This window comes from Mirounga angustirostris, unplaced genomic scaffold (assembly GCF_029215605.1).
Source record: "Mirounga angustirostris isolate CCGP_5_RB_7025 unplaced genomic scaffold, mMirAng1.0.hap1 SCAF_15, whole genome shotgun sequence".
Classification (NCBI taxonomy): Eukaryota; Metazoa; Chordata; class Mammalia; order Carnivora; family Phocidae; genus Mirounga; species Mirounga angustirostris.
Window position 1 is genome coordinate 42,167,667 of NW_026991723.1, and position 19,577 is coordinate 42,187,243.

Below are 19,577 nucleotides of genomic sequence, written 5' to 3' on the forward strand. Positions count from 1 at the left end.
TTAGAGTTGAAAATGCTTTCATCAAGTAATTTGACTTTTAAAATTTAATCCTTTAAAACAAAGCCTGAAAAATAGAAATTGTTTTTTAAAATAAAAACACCCACCCTTTAAAAAAATCACGCTAAACAACAGAAAAAACCCAAAAGGGACAAAAAAGAAAACACACAATAAATACCCCCCAAATCAAGCACAATATATGGTCCCCCTTTTTTAACAACTGGAATCTGTACTTCTTAGACAAGCAAAACTTTTAGTGAGGGCTTTGCTTGTGTTTAAAAAAAAAAAAAAAAAGATAGGATTTGTCCCACAGCATCCATAAGGATGTCATGATTTACAAAGCCTAATATGTTATTATCTATCTGAAAACATTGCCTTTGTATTTACATCCCCCATTTATTTTTAAAGTGCCCTTGGGCATATACCTCTCTCCACCTGCAAAGGCTCACATGTTTGACAAGTACCTAAATTGAAGCCTACCCTTCCAAAAAATAAACCAATAAATAAATACACAGATACATAAGAGCTTCTCGATAATGGCAGAAGCTCTACATCTTGAAAAAGTAATTGTGATAATAGAAATAACCTAGAATGGCCAGTATAACATTCAACAGACCTCCTGATTATAATTAAAACGTATGGAAGACCAAAATGAGTCACTCCATTTGGTGACAAGCATGGCTAATTTCTTAGAGATGGTTGAGAGGTATGTGCCTCAGAGACAAGAAAGGTAGGAAAGACTTCTCCACCTTTCCACACAAGACAATATATAGCACTCCGGGTGTTAAGGGGCAGAGGGGAGCAGCCCTCTCCACACTGCACTTAGGAAGGCTGAGCTTACCTTGTGATAATAAGATCAGCTTTCTAATCTTTTGCTAAATCGATCACAAAAGAAAGCAAGAATGAGAGAGAGAGAGAAAGAGAGAGAAAAAGAGAGAGAGAGAAAACAAATTCACATTCTAGACATCTGGTTTAAAAAAAACTTAAACAATAAAATAGGGATTTAAAATGTTCTGATCACAAAATCATTTTCTGTCATAAGAGATCACCTCATATGCTGTCTTGATGATTTTCAGATCAACTGTATAATCCAAAAATCATAAATTGAATTAAGATAAACCAAATTCACAGCATCATTATTTTCCATAAATGAGTTCTACACAGATGCATGCAGGGTGCGAGTATGTGAGTGATAAACAGAAGTTGCCCCCACAGTCCCTGCCCTGACACTGTTGCTCCCTGTTTCCTTGGTGTCAGATGGCAGATGACTACAAGTGCAGGTTGCAAAGCAGAGTGCAGGCAATGCCTACTGAGCGGTCTCTACCCTGACATGCGGGCATGACGCCCCCAGAGTTATTAGAAGAACGTGGAAACAGAGTTACACTGCGTACTCTTACTCTATTGATTAAACAATCTGCCAACCGTAAGTAGCCCACGAAATCCTACCCATCTGTTTATTATTTCTAACACCCTCCCCACTTTCTTAATTTCACAAGCACACATTTTGTGATGACTGTAATCTAGAACTCTGTTGCTCCTCACACATCTGCAGTTACCACTTCCTAGATTCACTGCTGAGAAAATAGCAGACACATAGCAGTCACATCAAGACACATTGAATAAAGAAGAATAAATTAACATTGACAAAAGGACACACTGATCACCCAGATGGACACTTCTTTCCTGAGATGACTTGTGAAATTACACATCTCTACTGATATGTTACCAGGAAGAGATGTTTCTCTTCATTTCTCACTTACAGCAATAGAAATCTGTAATCTAATTAGATGATGTACCAGCCCTCAATATCTGTCAACCAAACGATGTGCAGAAATGTGTAGACCAGCTCTGGCACTCTGTTCAACAGTGTCCCTTTTCCGCTGTCAGCAGTACTGTTGGCCTCTGCTAATATAATTACATTGACTTTTATTCAATTAAGTGCCATCCCTTGCTTAAAAAAAAAAGGTTATTTTATCAATTGATTCAGGTGTAATGCAATAATAAAGATGAACTCAGGGCAGTGCATTAGCTCTGCTGTTCATAACTTCAGTACAAGGGTTCATTCATGGTAGTCGATTTCCATTATGCAACCACAGTTCAAGAGAATTGATTCTTTTATGCTCATTTCTTAATCTATTTCATTTTTGTTTAATAATCTTCCTAAATACCATATGCAAAACACGTGAAGTGGGGATGGGAAAGTCTGCCCGTTTACCCTCATGGTAGCGGGCTTGGGAGATTTTCTAACACTCACACAGTAATGTTGGGGTGGTAAGAGGAAAAGCGAGAGCAGGAGAGAAAGAAGAAAGACAGATTTCTTTGGAGAGTACTGATCCTGCTCCTCAAGAGGTTAGGTTCAGCCTCTACAGAGCAGACAGAAGGCAGCACTTGATCTTAACAAAGACCTATTGTTGGACTCTGGAATCAGTCGATCCAAACCATTAATTGTCATAAAACCCTGTCCTCATGAGGAGATACAAAGACCTAGAGTTAATAGCAATTTATAAGTTTATTTGGATCAGCAAAATCAAAGAGGTAAAAAGAGAAGGAAGATGGAAGAGACACAGAAAGAACTCATGCCTACTGACCATCAGATGAAGAGAAGAGGACCCTAAAATGGGAGGAAGGCCAGAGAGTGTTGGAAATATGAGAAAGACCCCTAGCAGAGGAAGCAGTGTGCAGATGTATGTAGTAAGTGGAAGGAGGAATCTATGAAGGAACCCAATTTTGAGTTCTTCAGAGACAGAGATGGCTTTTCTAGAAATGGACTTACTATATTTATCTCCAGAAGAGAGAGAGAGAGAGATAATCATTAGCAAAAATCTAGATTATATTCAAACTTATTATATAATACAAGATCATAAACAGTACGAAGGCTCTTTCTGCTTGCTTTGATTAGGTAGGAAATGCCGATATGCATTTCCTCTCATGGAAAATTTCTCTCATGGAAAAAAAAAAATGACTGGGATGGAGAGAGAAGATGAGTTCCTAGGCAGAAAGGGTAAGGATCTGGTCTTAATAGGGATCTGGTGTTAATGAGTACAGACAGTACTACTCACTAAGAGAGGAGTCCAAAATGTAGCCCCCAGATGGTCACTTTCAAGAACACAAACTAAATCTCATTCAACCTCCAGTCTCCTGCAGTAAAGTAGAATACGTTGCACATAGGAAATACTTGAAAGTACATTTACTCGCCTTCAATCAATAATATGCATGAGAAGCTTTTCCCAAAATACACTGTAGAAGAGAAAACAATGATCCCAAGACTGAAGCATGTAACAGAATACTTAAGAAAAGGCAGTGGTAGGGGCGCCTGAGTGGCTCAGTTGGTTAAGCGACTGCCTTCGGCTCAGGTCATGATCCTGGAGTCCCTGGATCGAGTCCCGCATTGGGCTCCCTGCTCGGCAGGGAGTCTGCTTCTCCCTCTGACCCTCCCCGCTCTTGTGCTCTCTTTCATTCTCTCTCTCAAATAAATAAATAAAATCTTAAAAAAAAAAAAAGAAAAGACAGTGGTAATACAGCAAAGGGTAATTCTGACTCTATTAATACCCCAATGTGGTACACAGAAATGCTATATAAATTAAGGCATGACACAGTCCTATAACTTGGGCTTGCTTGGAATTACAACTGCTTCCTCTGAATCTCTGTACTCTTTCCTACTCCCTCCACACTGTGAGTTTACAAAATGCCTTTTGAAAACTAAGATTATCCTTAAGAGCAAAAAGTAATGAAGCCTTGGGTAGGGGAGGTCATAAAAACAAACTTAACACTGAGTTAATGCTGAGTGGAAGTACTCTAACTGGCCTGAAGTGGACCACTGCTCTTTTTGTTCCTTTAATAAAAATTTTACTTATGTCAATTATATCTCAATTAAAAAAAAGAAAGAAAACCTTAATGCAACCATAGAAGACACCAAATTCATCAAACACAGTTAAGTAAATGCATAAATACAAGCGAGAGAAAGTAAGAGAAAAAGTAAGTCTTGCTGGGCATTTCTCTTCTCATGTTTCTCTTGTTCTAATGCCCAGTTCAACTTAATATAATGTTTGAGGTTTTAACTTTGATTTTGATATATAGGGAAGGAACTTTTTTTTTATTTTAAAGAAAAAGTTTCATGTCCAAATTAGAAAATCAGAATGTAGTAGTCAAAACTGAATAGTGAATCAGACCATAGGTTACATGAGAAGTTCAATACCTAAATCTTAATTCTTTCTAAGTTTTGAACCATTCTAAACTTAGTGAAACAAAATACTTGATAAATATTATAATATTTCAGGCAAAACAGAATTGAGGCTCCATATTGGATTAATTTTTATCTTTCTTTTCTTGCTTATCTCTGCCACTCAACACACACACACACACACACACACACCCTCAAATTACACTGTCCAGAATGATCAGTGATGTATACATAACAGATACCATATATATGGTGTGTGTGTGTATATATATATATTTATATACGTATGCATATATGAGGATAGAGAAATAAATTTATAGTCACTCTAGAAAAATCTAGATGCCAGATTTGAGTGTACTGTGGGATACTGAATCAGCAACACTCCTGAACAGAAATGTACATCATCTATCCAAATCCACAGAACTGAAAATTGAAACCTCTGCCCCTCATTAATTCTCTTCTTATCTGGATTGCTCTGACATTATCTGTTGTATTTAACTCCTCAAAATTTTTGTATTAATGGTAGGAGGCTTACAGCTCTGCAAGTTAAATGACATTTTTGATAGTACACGTTTCTGTAAAACTAGCATTTGTTCTATAGGCTATTACTTAAAAACCCTCTCCAGAAGAGCTGAAAACCATCTCTAGCTCTCTCACACACACAAAAACTGAAAGTACAATTTTAGTGAATGCTCAAAAAAAAAAAAAAAAACAAAACCGAAAAGTACATATGAAATGCAAGAAATAAAAGCTAAGCAAATTCTTGCAAATTAAAACTATGAAATTCAGTCACTTCAATCTCTTTCAATATAAAACAAATCATCCATACTGGTCACGCAGACAGTTCCCTCTACATTCAAATTATTCACTTGAAGATAAGCTCCCACCAAACTCTTTAGGGGTTTAGCTAATTTACTGCACAGATACGGCACGTCTGTTGTAATAACAGGTAGGATGTATTGGGGTCGACCATTTATCAGAATTAGACTTCTTTTCTCAATTCACAGTGAATTATGCTGCCTACATGACTCCCCTCTCTCAGAGCCTACCATCCCCTCATGGCCCTTAATGTGGCAGGCAAACAAAATTGACAGTCTCATCTTGTCAACAAGGGGCGATTCTCCTGAGAAGCCATTTAACTTTGCCAAGGATGCAATGTATTAATGTGCATGTCCCAGCAATGTTAATCATCTTCAAGCTTCCGACCTAACTTTGACGTGAACGAAATCACCAAATTTGTTTACTAAATGAATCGTAATATGCTAATAAGAAAGCATGACATATATGGAAAAGCCAAACAGATGGTTTGTTTACTCCACTTTGCAACTTTATAAATGTTGTAACTCTGAAGATGTTAGCGAGAATTATTGGTTTGTTGGCAGAGGCAAATGTGTCTTTCGCATACTAAATCTGGTGCTACAGTTAGAAAACAATTTGTCATCGCTGTGGAATGCATAAAAAATGTTAATGTAGTAATGGCATTTGGGAAGGCAGACTGGTAGATGGAAAATGCGTATGCCGGATGCTCAGGTTAAGTGTGGGATTGATATCCAACAGCCCTGCTCCCGAACCATTTTACTTTTGAGTTGCATCTGACACATCAAGGCTTCTCCAGGGTGCTGACTGAATTCAGTAGGTACCTGTTGCTTTGTAACCTGAGAGGAGTGCTACGCCGTGAAGAGGGTTATGTTTTCACAGCATTTGGAGATTTTCTCAATCAGGCCGCTCATCTGGTGCTCAGTTTACTACTATTGGTGGGTAAGAAAAAGGCCATAAACACTGGCATCTTTTAAGGAATGAAACGAATCTGAGCTCTAATTTTGAGTTTTAAATATATATATTTTTACCCTGGATGAACTAACCCTCAAATCTTCCAACCCTTGTGTTACGGTCTGACTTTAATAAAGAGCTTAGAAGACCTATGTCTAAAATAATAGGAATGCATTTTCCTCTTGAAAAATTTCTGCCGTTTAAAAAATTAGCATTGTTTTTTAATATGTACAGCGTGAAACCTCTATTTCTTTCTGAGATCATTTTCAAAGGAAATACTTTCTAAGACTAAATATTCAAAATGTTTTATATCATTAACATGGTTAATTTAAGATCTTTTAAAAAGATAAGATTAGGAATGTCTGAGTTCCCCAAGGGAAGGGACAGAATTTTGTAGACCATCAGTATTGTGATTTAGCTATGGCCTTATCTGGAATTCTATATTAAAAATGAAACTACTTAAGATACATGAACAAAAAGAATGTACAAAATCTAATTTATGTTTTTGGTTAAATGATGTCAAACATACCCAAGAAAACTTCAGTTAACTCACCAGCAATGTATCTATGCTACTAAACATCTCAATTTTTAGAAACACTTTATTTTTGTGAAATAATTTTTACTTTTTATTCACATGAGCATAGGGAAAGCAGAATTTTATATTAAAAAGGTAGTGATTTCTCTCAATATTATGAACCATTCCCCCCCAACTTCTTAGTCCTACATATCGAGACTACCACTAATCTCGTGGGAAAGGAGAGAACAAAGTGATCTAAAGAAACCACGGAGTTCATCTCGCTGCCCAAGGATCACTTTGGAGCCAGAAACATTAGCGGCTATCCCAGCCTGGCGCTTCTATCTCATTTGAAACATCTCCTCATTCCTGACCAACAAAGAAAATTTCAATAAAGTACTTTTACTGGTTTAACAACAGTGAGCTCCTGGGATTGTCAAAGTGCTAAGCCTTTTCCAAGGAGAGAAAAAATCAGCAGCTCAAATATAATTAACCTTCTATTCTCAACGCAAACTGCCACGCACAGGAGCTCTGCAGTCTATTAGCAAAGTTATAATGGCCAACAGGCAGAAGCAAGACTGGTCAAAAAGTTGGCTGCTGCTGTCATATTTTTGGAATTATGATTAATGGCACTAATAATGTGGATGATTACTGATATGTGTATCTCCAGCAGTTTATCATATTGCTCTGGCTGCCTACGTCCACAATAAACAGGATGCTATCATTTACCTCTTTATTGAAGGCAATCCTTCTCTTGAAGGAGCATATTCTAATTACTTCGTAATGTTTTATGTCTTAAACATTTTGCAGCTCTGGACCTTGCCAACTGCTTCATGTCTACCATTGATTAATGACTGAATGTTTAATCAAAATTTAGAATCTAATGTAGTCATTTATGAGCACACTGCAGTGCCAACGTAGTTAGGCTTTGCTCCCAAGTTTGGAGAGTGTTGGGTTCAAAATCAAATCCCAGCTATGTATGAGGATCCAAGAATTTCACCTTGGGTGCTCTGAGGTTGCCAATTCTATCTCTGCTGATGAATGGAAGGTAATCTAACTACAGGGTAAACAGCATCTTTTACCTACCCTCTCCCTACCGATTTTCCTATCTTCTTTCCCCAATTCCCTAATCAACAGAGCAGTGCCATTGGCTGCTTCTGAGAACAAGGAGGTCCTCGTGAACACCCGTCATGAGAACACAGATTTGAAGTGGTTAAACAAGTGAAAAATAATCTGCTGGGACAAATACATGAGTTTTTTTTTTTTTAATGTGGGTTTTTTATGGTACTGTCATACAACCATTCACCGTTGAAGTTAAGTGTTTTTTTAATACCATTACTGAACTGCTGAAATGGATGCTAATACAGCTTGGAGTGCTAATGTCAAGTCCTGGTAATAAAAAAGACAGACTGCTGAATGAAATGATTTCAAGTAAAAAATAGAACAAAAGTGCTCTCTCTCTTGCTCTCCACTTTTATTGAATTGGGACTGACTGAGTCAATTGCTTCAGAAGTCTGTAAAACACAATTACTAGTGAGCGAACTGACCCACCAGTGCCCCCTCAGTGACAGAGGGGCTAAAAAGACAGCAGAGCCAGAGCGGCCCCCCTCACTGGCCGTCAGACCGAAGAGGTTTCCTTCTGAACGTCTGTTGTGCTCATTGTCCAAATTTGTCTTTTACTTACAAAATCTGGTTATTTCCCACCAATGTGGTAAAGTAACTTCATACGTTACTTTCCAAGATGAAGATGTCTGTTCTGGCAATGAAGGATGATCTGTCTTTTGATATTCTTATTTATGTGGATGTTTGTGTATAAACACACATATACATTATGTGGATGCATTTAGATCAGGACGTTAGCATATTTTTTGAATAGCTGGTAATAATTCAGATTGATACATGCTCTAGCGAAACTGAAGCATCACTTATATACGTTCAGCTAGAAACACTTGGCTTTTTTTTTTTTCCAAGGTAAAGTCAAAATAATTAGAGCAAGCAAGAAAAAGAATTGAACTAGAAGTGGGTAACATTTTTCCCCCTAGTTAATAAAAGAAGTAATAAACTCCATAAAGTACTAGAGTTAAGATCACTAACACTTCAGGCATAACAGCTTTTTACCAGGAATTTACAACCCCTGTTTTAATTCAAGCAGCTTGCACTGGGACATAAAATCTAGGTACTTTTTAAAAGTGTAATTTTATGTTAAGTAACTGAAGAAAAACTGTCCTTTCCTACAAAGTATTCTTTGCTCTTGTTTCACAGCCCGCTTCTTTCTCACACATGCGTGCGCACACACACACACACACACACACACCTTGGCACTCAAGAATCGAAGTTACTAAATCCCTTTTTTCTGACATTATAATTTTTTGGCAAGTGTAAACTTTCATATTCTGCCACATTCATTTATTTGAAGCTTGTGGGAGTCTTAAAGCAAAAACATTAAATTATTTGAGGCTTTAAAAAAAAAGAAAAAGAAATGCTTTCTAGCCCGACCTTCACTAAGAAATTTCAACAGAAACAGGAAAGTCTCCCTTCCTCTTAGCACAACAACAAATGATCACTCACAGCGAGAGAGAGCTGGTAAGAAGCCTTTCACCTAAGAGAGAACCACTCTCGACAGTACTGATATAATCGACTGCTAATGTATGTGTGCAGTCTTACAACCCACTTTCAGTGCGAATGGCCTACATTTTTTAAAAAGAAAAGATTATCTACAGAAACAAGTATCTTGAATATTTATGTAGAAGAATAGTCATGGCTGATAAAGTCTACCAAGGTGTCAGGTAGATGGTGGCAGACCCCAGAGAGGTGGAAATCAGGAAGATGACTCCTTCAAAATGTTGCCCTCGTGAAAAATACTGCCTGTGCACTCAGTATGTGCATTCTGTTCGAAGTGCAATTTTTGCCTGAATTTTCAAGATCATGCTGGCAAGAGTAATAGCCTGTTCCTTTCAAGGGAAGGTAAGAATAAGGAGTGTGTAGGAAGCATGTTTGTGCAATCGAAGTTTTGTATCAATAAGAGATGTAATGTAACTCTCATCAATAGAAATGTGTATGCATCTCTTTGTCATTCATCCACCATTAAGCTGTGTTGTCTATTTGGTACTCAGTCTGGAAGACGGTGGAAGTGACTGGTGTAGTTCTTGGAGTGGAGGAGTGAAAGGTCAGCAGAGGCTTAAATGAGCTTGTCTTACATCCAGCTGGGCCAGCAGGAGATCATTAGGAAGATCCGAGGCTCACTTTAGGCTTGTCAGAGTCTCTCCCCATGATACAAGGAGACCGTTTTGCTCATTGCTCTTCTCCCAGTATATAAAAAGAACCCCAGAGACAGGAATGACACCGAAGTTTATCTTACTACCAAAGTTTCACTTGAGGAGGACACAACTAGCAATTACTCAGAAGGGGGATTTATTTTGTTTGTTTGCCTTTGATGGAAAGTAATGGAGATCAGTACAAAGACTTACTGATCTGCTGGCTTCTATTGTGAAACCAGATAGAGTAAAGGAGGGCAAGTCTCTTCCTTAACATTTGTCAGAGGACCTGCACAACTTCACTTTATAAAAGATTTTTGGAAAAGGAGAGTTTCAGTTTGATTGGCAAACATATAGAAAATGAAATGCCTTAAAAGGTTCTCTTCTTATACTTGAAGAGAATTAACACCCTGTATTTGACAGCTAATTCTACGAAGGCAAATATACTAATAGTATCTCGAACTGGTGCTAAGAGGCTCATTTCTTGAAGGTAGTGAAATCATGTGCATTTATTGAAAATCTCTCTTTAGAAAAGTTCTAAGTTTCCAAACATAGAGAACGATGGAAAAAATGGATATTGCCGCTGAGCAGATGATAACAGGAAGTAGGTAGCATGCTTTTGCATCTTCACCTCTGTTGTTAATGTATGCAGTGGTTCATCAGAGGTAGCTCATGTTAATTTATTCCTGCATACCTGTACAGGGCTGGAAGCCAGGTAATCAGATGGGCAAAAACTACACATCTCTGCTTTTTTAGCTGCAGCTACCCAGAGGCCTATATAGGAACAAATTTAGTTCTGGAGACATCAGCAGGTTTTAATAAACCAAATACAGATGTCTTCTTCCATACGAATCAAGAAGTTTACATGTTTAAATCTGGACTGATTTAACTAGCAATCAAAGAGAAGGTTCACACTTGGCACCAATGGTTGCCTCATATTTATTTATAAATCACCCTAAACAAATATTATTTTGTTTTTAAATGTATTCATGGGGCTGAATCATCTTTCCTACACCCTGAAGATTAAACATACATGCTTACCTTTCTAATAAAATTTAAGACAAACTTTGGCAATCAGCGGCCACTATTCTCAGAAGGGAGGAACAAAGATGGTAAAGATCATGTTAGATGTAAAACAAAGGGATACATAGTTCTTTCTATGCAGATCACCTTGTTTCTGTGTGCAAAGTCTTCATTTTAATTGAGGGAGTTTTAAAATTGCAAATCACTAAAAGATATAGATTTTTAAGGTATTAGCAAATGATAAGAAATTCTAGGGAAGAGGACCGGAGGGCATTTATTTGTTGTTGTTGTTAATAAAAACCAAATGTAACTTATAAATGAATGGGCTTCCCTTATACACAGGTGATCCACGGCCACTCAGGCCAGGGATCAAAATTCAAGACACATGATGAGAAATGACCTAAGGTAAACTAGGCCCAGCTAATTCTATGACATGTCTCCAAGAAAAGCCCCTTTATGAAGACCAGGTTCTAAGCCAGTTATAATTTCTTTTTTCCTGGGAGTTTTTCATGTGCATACTTCAAAACGGAGGGTCAGCTTCCTGATCCTTGAACGAACAGTATCTTAGTAGCAGAAAAGTCAAGGGATAAACAAGAAGGAAGGAAGGGTGTTTAGGGGAGTGTCAGGTCTAACACCATACCACATTATCAGTTTATACTTAAACACTTTAGTAATCACCTTATCATGCCATAGTTCTTCAAAGATAAAATAATTTACATTTCACTTCTATAACTCAGAATAAAAATTATTCCAACAGCCACCTAGTGACTGGATGAATTGATCTTTGTGCATACCGTTCTCTGTCATTAGGGTGGAATGGTCCTCTTTGCTTTTGAATTTATTATACTCACACTCAGTCACAACTGTATAAAAAAAGGACACCTTCGACACTGTGCTTAGAATCTTCAGCCCTAACAAACCATGCACGTTCCCGCCACCACCACTTCTTCCTTCGTATGACTTTAGACAAAGAACATTCTTGCTTTTCTAAAAGCCTTCAACGTGATCTTATAAAATCTAGAAAGACCATAAGCAAAGACCTGGAAATCTTTAACTGCCAAATGTAAAACACAGCATTTAACATCTTTCTACTTATATTTTACTAACTAAATGTCTATTTGGAGACCAAAAATGCCAATTCCCTCGTGTACAGCCATTTTGGAAAAAGCCCAAGAAGATCTGGGTATCACTCCTGTAAGGTGTTCTAAGACCAAAGTTAAGAAGACTGCTTTTATAAACAGAAGAAGAGGGTTGTTCTGTTAGTTTTATCACTACACATCCTGTAGCCTTGCACACTTCAGCCCCCACTCAAAATCCCCTCTAATGCTTTATTTGCACAAGGAAGACATTGTGGAGTCAAGGATGGATGAATCAAGACTCTGGGGAAAGGAAAGAAATAGGCCTGAGGACAGCAGGATTAAAGGCAAAGAAGGGTTTCTGTTTGGGAAGGTCTGTTGGCTCAGAGAAAGGTAAGAAAATTTGTCTTGGCTTCCTTGTGAATTGAAGAAGGAAAAAGCAGGGACCCCAAATTCCTGGGGTTCTCGTGAATAATACATCAAAAGCGAAGAGAAAAGGGGAAGGTAAGTCTAAGCGGTAGATCAGAGATGTGGTCCAAGAGGCTCTGTGACACAGGAAATTAAGTGACAAGTCACCATTAGTGGAAGAAGTGACAAGAACTGGCCGAGATGGGTGTATGGTTATGTTTGAGTTCACTCTGCGGAGATGCAAGAAGAGGTAGGGACCCCAGGGGCATCACTGTTTCTGGTTACGTGGTGGTAGCTATGCTTGCAACATGTTAATTCGAGCCCTAGACTCAACAAGGATGAACACTTTTTTTAAGGAAAAAAATGTCAAAATTAAAGTATCATCGTTTTTGAGAAGTTTTTAACTTGGGATCAAAAAATGTGAGTATTCTTGAAAAGCAAAACCTCAAGTGAGAATCAAAAAACTTTCTTTGCACGGTATTTTTTTTTTTTTCAATTTGCTTTTCTTCATTTACCATGTGTTACACAACTCCAGAATTATAAAGATTAACTGTGATGTGAGATTTCACCCAGATGAAACCTATCACCTGTCTTCTGAGGTTTGCAGTCTTCTGTGTGACTGAACGCACATGGCAGAATATCTGTACTCTGCTTCCCCAGAATATTCCAGTTAGCCTAGACACTTCTAAATTTCCATATGGCTAGTCATCCGCCAAGCTCCTAATCCTTAGAATAAAAATGGAGATTGAAATATTCTCCTGTTATTAATAAATGTTTTTCCTTAGACAAACCACCCTTTCAACAGCACCTCCTTATGCATTAGGACATAAAAATACAACTGCTTGTGTTTTCTAGTGGTTTGACATAAATGAAAGCACCACGCTTCGGGCGTTGTAGCCTTTTGGTTCCAGAGCCATTTACGCCAGTGTAATGACTTGCAGTATTTTCAGCAAACCAACTAAAACTGTGATAGGAATTCATGCAAATAAGCTTAAATTTTGGCTTCTCTTCAAACACTCCATTTCCATAAATATTTTATGCAGGTTTTCATGAGTCTTTTATTTTTGTTAAAAAAAGTCCAACACATTAACCTCATTATCACAAGTGCACTATTTCAAATATAAAAGAACGAGTATTACTCACAAACTTGGGGGTGGGAAGTTGTGTATAGTATTATATTTTATTATTCAAATTGTAGCTATCTTATCTGCTGTATTCTGGTACTGTCAATGATAACTCAGAACTGAAAAAGACTTTGTGATTGTAAACGATTTTTACAGAACAAGGTAAATGGGCGTGGGGGAGAGGGGTGCAGAAGGGGAAATCTTAAAGAATATCGATTTCTCTCCAAAGCATGTTTTGAGTTGTGTAAAGAGAGCCACTTATTTTTCTCAGAATTTTGCTTTTAATGGATTGGGCCCCTTGCATTTCAGTACTATGGAAAATATTCCCTTAACTTTTATTTTTAAAAAGATTTATCTTTTAAATATGAAGACAAAACTGAGTATTATAGAAGCAGGTCACTACTTTTGAGTGGTACTTTTGTTTCATGTTACTTTGTCAAAGAATTCTACCCAATTGATAAGTGTGAGAATTTGGGGGATGCCTACTTGGAAACTTCCTAGTTAATTATGTTTCTTCTACTATATTGATTTTTACCACGTAATGAAATTCTGTCTAAAGATATTTTTAAAAGACAGAGTAAAACCAAAAAGCCACATCGGACATGAGAGGAAGAATTAACTGGTGTGTGCCTCTGGGCTGGGCTGGTGTATTATGTAAATGATCTGCTTGCAAGCTTATCTCCGTTAAGTGTGGGATGACTGTGTTACCCACCACTGACCACCTTGACACATTCCATTTATATTACATTTTCTTTAGGATTGAAAAAGAACATTGGAGGTTTAAGACCAGCTGCTTCTGTTTAAACCCAACTGTTGCAGAGCTGTAGCCACATAGCTAAGGTCTGATGTCATCTCAAGGCTGGACATGTATATCCTAACTGATCCTAAAAGTATATGCATGCCTCCCCTTCTGTGCATAATTCCCATGACAGACTGTATTTTAGAGATATGCTCAAAGACACTGTAAAGTTAAAGAAACCCATACCCCCATACCATTTCCCCACATTAAATAATTACTTTGGTCCCCTTTTCTTCTGATATTTTCATGACTCTTAAAAGAATTCAAGGACACACTAAATACTCATGTAAGAATGATAACATTTCTGGTTATACCTACGGAGATGCAGGCTGTCTCGATGTCCTGGACCTATGGTTCTTTCCATCCGTAAATTTCTGTTTCTATATTGGATAAATATGTGTGTATGAAGATAATATATTGATTTAATTAAAAAGCCACAAGGCAAAGCAGAAATATATATAACAGAAGCTGCGGCTTCTAAGTGAAGCTTCATGAGGAAGCAGGGAACTGTGTACATAGTTAACTTATTCACACCTAGATGCATGGGAAAACATACAGACACACATACACAGAGCACAGAGAAAAATGGCGTGCATTACTGGGTAAGATGGCATATGATTCTGCATGCTTAATCATAACAAGCACCAACCACAACAATCCTTCATGAGCATGGCAGCTTGGTTATCTCATGGTTACTGTGGACAATCTTTACAGTGCATCAAAAACATCTAAGTTGGATTTTTTTTTAATGCTAAGTCCAGCATGACTGGCACCCTCCACCCCCAGCAGGAGCAGCCAATGGAGATTTACTGACCTGTCTCTGCTTCGGCGAGAGGGGAAGGCAGCGTTGCAGCCAGCCACCGTGCAGACATGCATCTCTTTTAAGTGAACATTCCTGTAGTGGAGCTTCACACTGTAGGAGCTTTTGAAACTCTTCTTGCACACGTAACAGATTTTGGGGTCTGGGCTAGAACACAGGTCGCCTTCTGGGGAGAACTTTTGAGGGCTGCCATAATTCAGAGACGATGTAAAACTTTCATGCAGGGCTGCCATGCTGGCCCCCCCCCCATTGTACAGTCCATACTGGCTCATGTAAAACATGTCGTATGTGGGATCTGTGAATTCTTCCTTCACCTTGATGACATCCTGGTGAGAGGACTCACTGTGGTTCTCATCAGGCCTCTCACTGCTCATCAGGACTTTTTCGCTCACTTCACTGTGAATGTGCTCATCCCCTTCCATGGACTCCTCACCTAGTTTGGGCTCTGAAGACTCGGACTCATTCTCATAGTCCCGCTCAGGTTCTTGGTCCTCGGAAGTCATGCTGTCAGCCCTTCTGATTTCAGTCCTTGAAATGCACCGGGTCCTGCTATGTTTAGAAAAGTCCTTCACAGACATGCCTGGACTCATCTCCTCTTGGGAGTGGCAATGATTGTCATGGCTCATGTCGTTGACCACAGCTGCACCATCGTTGGGGTCGTCGTCTTCATCATCGAACTCATCAGCGGTATCAATGATCTCCTTCTCAATCTTCACAGGCATGCTGGACTTCCTGGGCTTCTTCTTGGGTGCCAGGTCGGCACTGGGCTCATGAGTGGCCATCATCACTATTGGTGCTGTGGGCTCAGAGGGTGGTGGGGGGTGCTGCTCTATGGTACCACTGGCTGGAATGATGGGACTGGTCGGGAGGGAGGTTGGAGGACTCACCATTTCCCCCGGAGTGAGTAAACTTCTATAAAATGGAGGAACTGGCTGTACAGTCTTTAGTCCAGAAAACACCAGCTGGCTAGGCAGAGGATTCTGTAAGACGGGGTCTAGTGGGGGAGTGGTAAAACCCATGGGGGGCCGGCCAGGACTTGTGAGTGTGAGATTTGATTTTGTACTTGCTATGACAGGGGTGGCAGCTCCTGATGTGGCCCGAATTAAATCTTTGTCTCGGTTATTTCGTAGCATGGGCATGTGAAGGCGAGGATTAGGGTTTGCGCTGTGGCGATTCCGGCTTCGGAGGGAGCTAAAGACCATGTTGCAACCTTCGATGGTGCATCGGTGTTTGATCTTCAGGTGAACAGCATTATAATGAATTTTGAGAGTACCTTTGTCATAGAATGTCTTCCCACATGCGTTACAGAACACTCTTCCTTTCCTGGAGGCTGACCCCATCCTTCTCATCCGGTGAATCCGAAATGAGCTTTTTGGGTGTTCAGTTTTGGTCAGATCACTGACTGGGGCAGAATTCTGAATGGGGGATACGCAGGCTGGCTCGGTTTTGGGCTCCACATTAGTAATGCTGGTCAGGGCATTTCTATTGGGTGTCTGGTCGTTCTTGTAAGGTGTGGGAGATACTTCAGATTCACTGCTCTCATTGTATTCATTCTGGGTTGAAAGGCTTGGTTCCCGCAGCCTCAGTCCCGGTTGCTCTAACAGTAACCCGTTTGGAGGCAATCCTAGCAGTGGGGCCGAGACTGGGTTTATGTACTGGAATGGAAGCAGAAATGCAAGGCTGTTGGGGATGTTTTCAAAGTGATGAATGCTGGAAGGGTTGCTGTTCTCTAGATGAGCAAGAAGGCTGGGACTCCGGGTGCGATTATTGCTCTCAATGAAAGTCCTTATGTCTGAGTCTGTCTTTGAAGATGGTACAGCTACGGCCTGCCCTTCTTTCTCCTGAATTGCCATCAGCTCCACAATGGACTTGGTTTCTCCAAACCGCAGAAACTGCTGAAGAGTGATGATTTCCTCTTCTCGAGACATGATGGCCCAGCGGTCCAGTACCTTGCCGGCAGCATCCTAGAGGCCACATCAAAGAAACAACAAACATAAACACAAAAACTTATTGACTGTGCAAAATTATTCAATGCAACTGAAGGTGCTCTGCCTGCTCATGAAACCACTGAGAGCTACTGCGAAAACACGCAAGCACCATTCATAAAAGTCAACCCACAAAGCAAACTTTTCTGCCATGCAATTGCAGTAACTAGAGTCACAGTTAGAGAAACAGATTTTAGTTTAACGTCAAAGCAAACAAAATGTAGGCCACTGGGGCTCTGTGATCTAACATGCCTTCACTACTGCTATTTTAACAATGGTCTATATAGAATGCAACTATTGAGCACATATTAGTATAAGACGTGAACTCTTGCTGTGCAACCCAGTAAAAATGCAAAAAATGGTACCTGAATCCGTATTAAATAGTGACACCATAGGAAGGGATTAAGTACATTTTGTGAAATTTATCTCTTCGACACAAGCAGACACGATACTGGCTTCAATTCCTTTAAATAGGAGCTATTACACAACTTTCTGAATCAAAACGATGAAGAAAGGAGCTTTGCTGTCTGTGCCCCCATTACTAAACTGTATTCTTCTCTCTTTATCGCCTGTATTTTAGTGTCATTTACTAACAGACAATCTCATAAGGTAGAGTTAAGGAAAAACAGTGATTGTACTTTTCCTGAAAATTGACTGTAATCCTAGGATTCAAAGTTTGAGTTAGACTTTAAGTATTTGACTTTTTATGATCTTGTTATAAGTGACAGTTATAGATATTTAGAAAGTAAACATGTGATGGATTTAGCTAGAATAAATGTGTAAAAATGTTGTCTCTTAACATCCTCCTCTGATAGCAAAGGGAGTCCACAGAGAATACACATCAGTAATCACCAGACTATGTGTTGTTAAATATACATTAAAAAGCATTTCACACTTTCATTTTTGCTAGTAACTATGAGATTTGCCTGGAGGTAGGACTTAAAAATCCTGCACTGTAATGTCAGGCAATCCATTTCAGCTTGAGCTGAGAGAAATGTATTCAAATGCTTAAATAATGACTCCATCATTTTCTAGAGCACAGCTTCTTCCTAACCAGGATGGGAACTTTTGCAACCTCTGTGAATAATACTTGCCCCAACCTGCCTATCAATTTAAGAAAGCATAAAACCTTCTTAAAAAAAACAAAATTAGACACTTATTCATTACAAAGAGAAGAACCGTAACGTTACAACGGAGAAACCTAGCAGACACCACCTTAACCAAGTAACCAAAGTCAACATCACCAGTGTTAAGCATCATCATGTATCTCCTGATATATACTGAGAAAGGCACGTCATCCTTTTCTTGCCAAAGTATGTATAACTGCAATCTAAATCATGAGAAAACATTAGATAAACCAAAACTGAAGAACATTCTACAAAACAGTGGCTAGTACTCTTCAAAGTGTAAACGTCAGTAAAGATTTTTAAAAAAGGACCAGAGAATGGTTACAGATTGGAGGGGACCAAGAAAATAGGACAAATAAATGTAATGTGAGATTCTACAGATACCAGACCAGAAAAAGACCCTTTAATGGGAAAACTGGCAAAATTTGAATAAAGTCTCTAGAATAGTGAATAGTATGGTACCGACCTTAATTTCTTAGTTTCATCAACTGTGCTGTGTTTACATAGAATGTGTCATTAGGGGAAGCAGGATAAAGGGAACTATACTATTTTTGCAATGGAAAATTCTGTCTCATAGACTTTTCTATTCAGCTTTGTGATATCAAATTCTCTCTGGACCACAACTGTATGGTCTGAACCAAGACAACTAGTTTGATTGTAAGGAGATACTTATCATTTATTTAAATTACCTTACAAAAAAGAAGCTCTAATAGTTATGTGCCATTCCTGGTAAGACTCACTCCAGCATTCTATCATTTTACGTAAAGTATACGTGTGGTATGTGCATGTGGGTGTCCATTCCTACAAAAATTTTCCCTCTTTCATCTTGTAGATAACATGAGCCTTCAGATCAAATATCCTCATGCAGCTATCTGCTCAGAATACTTATATAAAGATATGTATATATGGTGACTCTGGGTGATGCTGGAATCCTGCAACAGCCAGTTTTTAAAAAGTATCACTCAATCAGTCTCCCTTACATGCTTTTTCTGGAATAGGGCAAAGCAAGGGGGAGTGTTGGGTGTTGTAGGTAAATAGAGAAATAAATTGTGATTTTGTATAGATTATCTCATTTGAACCCCATAATAGCTTCCAGAGCTCAGCAAATGTGTAACAGATGAGGGGCCAAGGGTGAAGGAAAGGGGGATGGCTGGTTGAGGTTGCCAAGATGCTAACTTGGGGTCTCGGACTCGAATCCAGAAATTCTGACTCTAAGTTCATGGGGTATAATGACTGCTGTCCATAATGTCTTTTCCCAGGTGGGCACACTGAGTCTGTGACAATAAGGAATAGGACTTCTGCACAGGGCTGGTCTCTGGAGCGCTGTAATGTCCTCCTCTACACCATTTTTCTTTTACCATCAAATCCATTCTCTTAATTGTACTTCTATGGAAGCTTTTACTGTGGATCGTTTCTCAGGCTGCAATGCGACCTGAGCAGCACGCAGTCATTCCTTCCCAGGTAGCCGGCACCTAAGTCCGTATGTCGATAATGTACTTA

General features: G+C 39.0%; 1 protein-coding gene across 24 annotated transcripts in view; it reads right to left on the reverse strand.

The window, feature by feature from the left end:
- The window catches only part of BNC2 (basonuclin zinc finger protein 2), a 433,411-nt gene that overhangs the window by 10,732 nt on the left and 403,102 nt on the right, over positions 1 to 19,577 (reverse strand). For 16 of the 24 annotated variants that reach the window (XM_045882449.3, XM_064579724.1, XM_064579719.1 and 13 more), the window contains 2 exons: positions 14,960 to 16,929; positions 14,460 to 14,525 (listed from right to left, as the gene is read on the reverse strand). In XM_045882449.3, the coding sequence (XP_045738405.2) occupies positions 14,460 to 14,525; positions 14,960 to 16,929 (2,036 nt within the window). Of the gene's footprint in view, positions 1 to 838; positions 873 to 14,459; positions 14,526 to 14,959; positions 16,930 to 19,577 lie in introns of all 24 variants that reach the window. The other 8 variants (XM_064579714.1, XM_064579713.1, XM_064579717.1 and 5 more) reach the window with 5 other exon arrangements.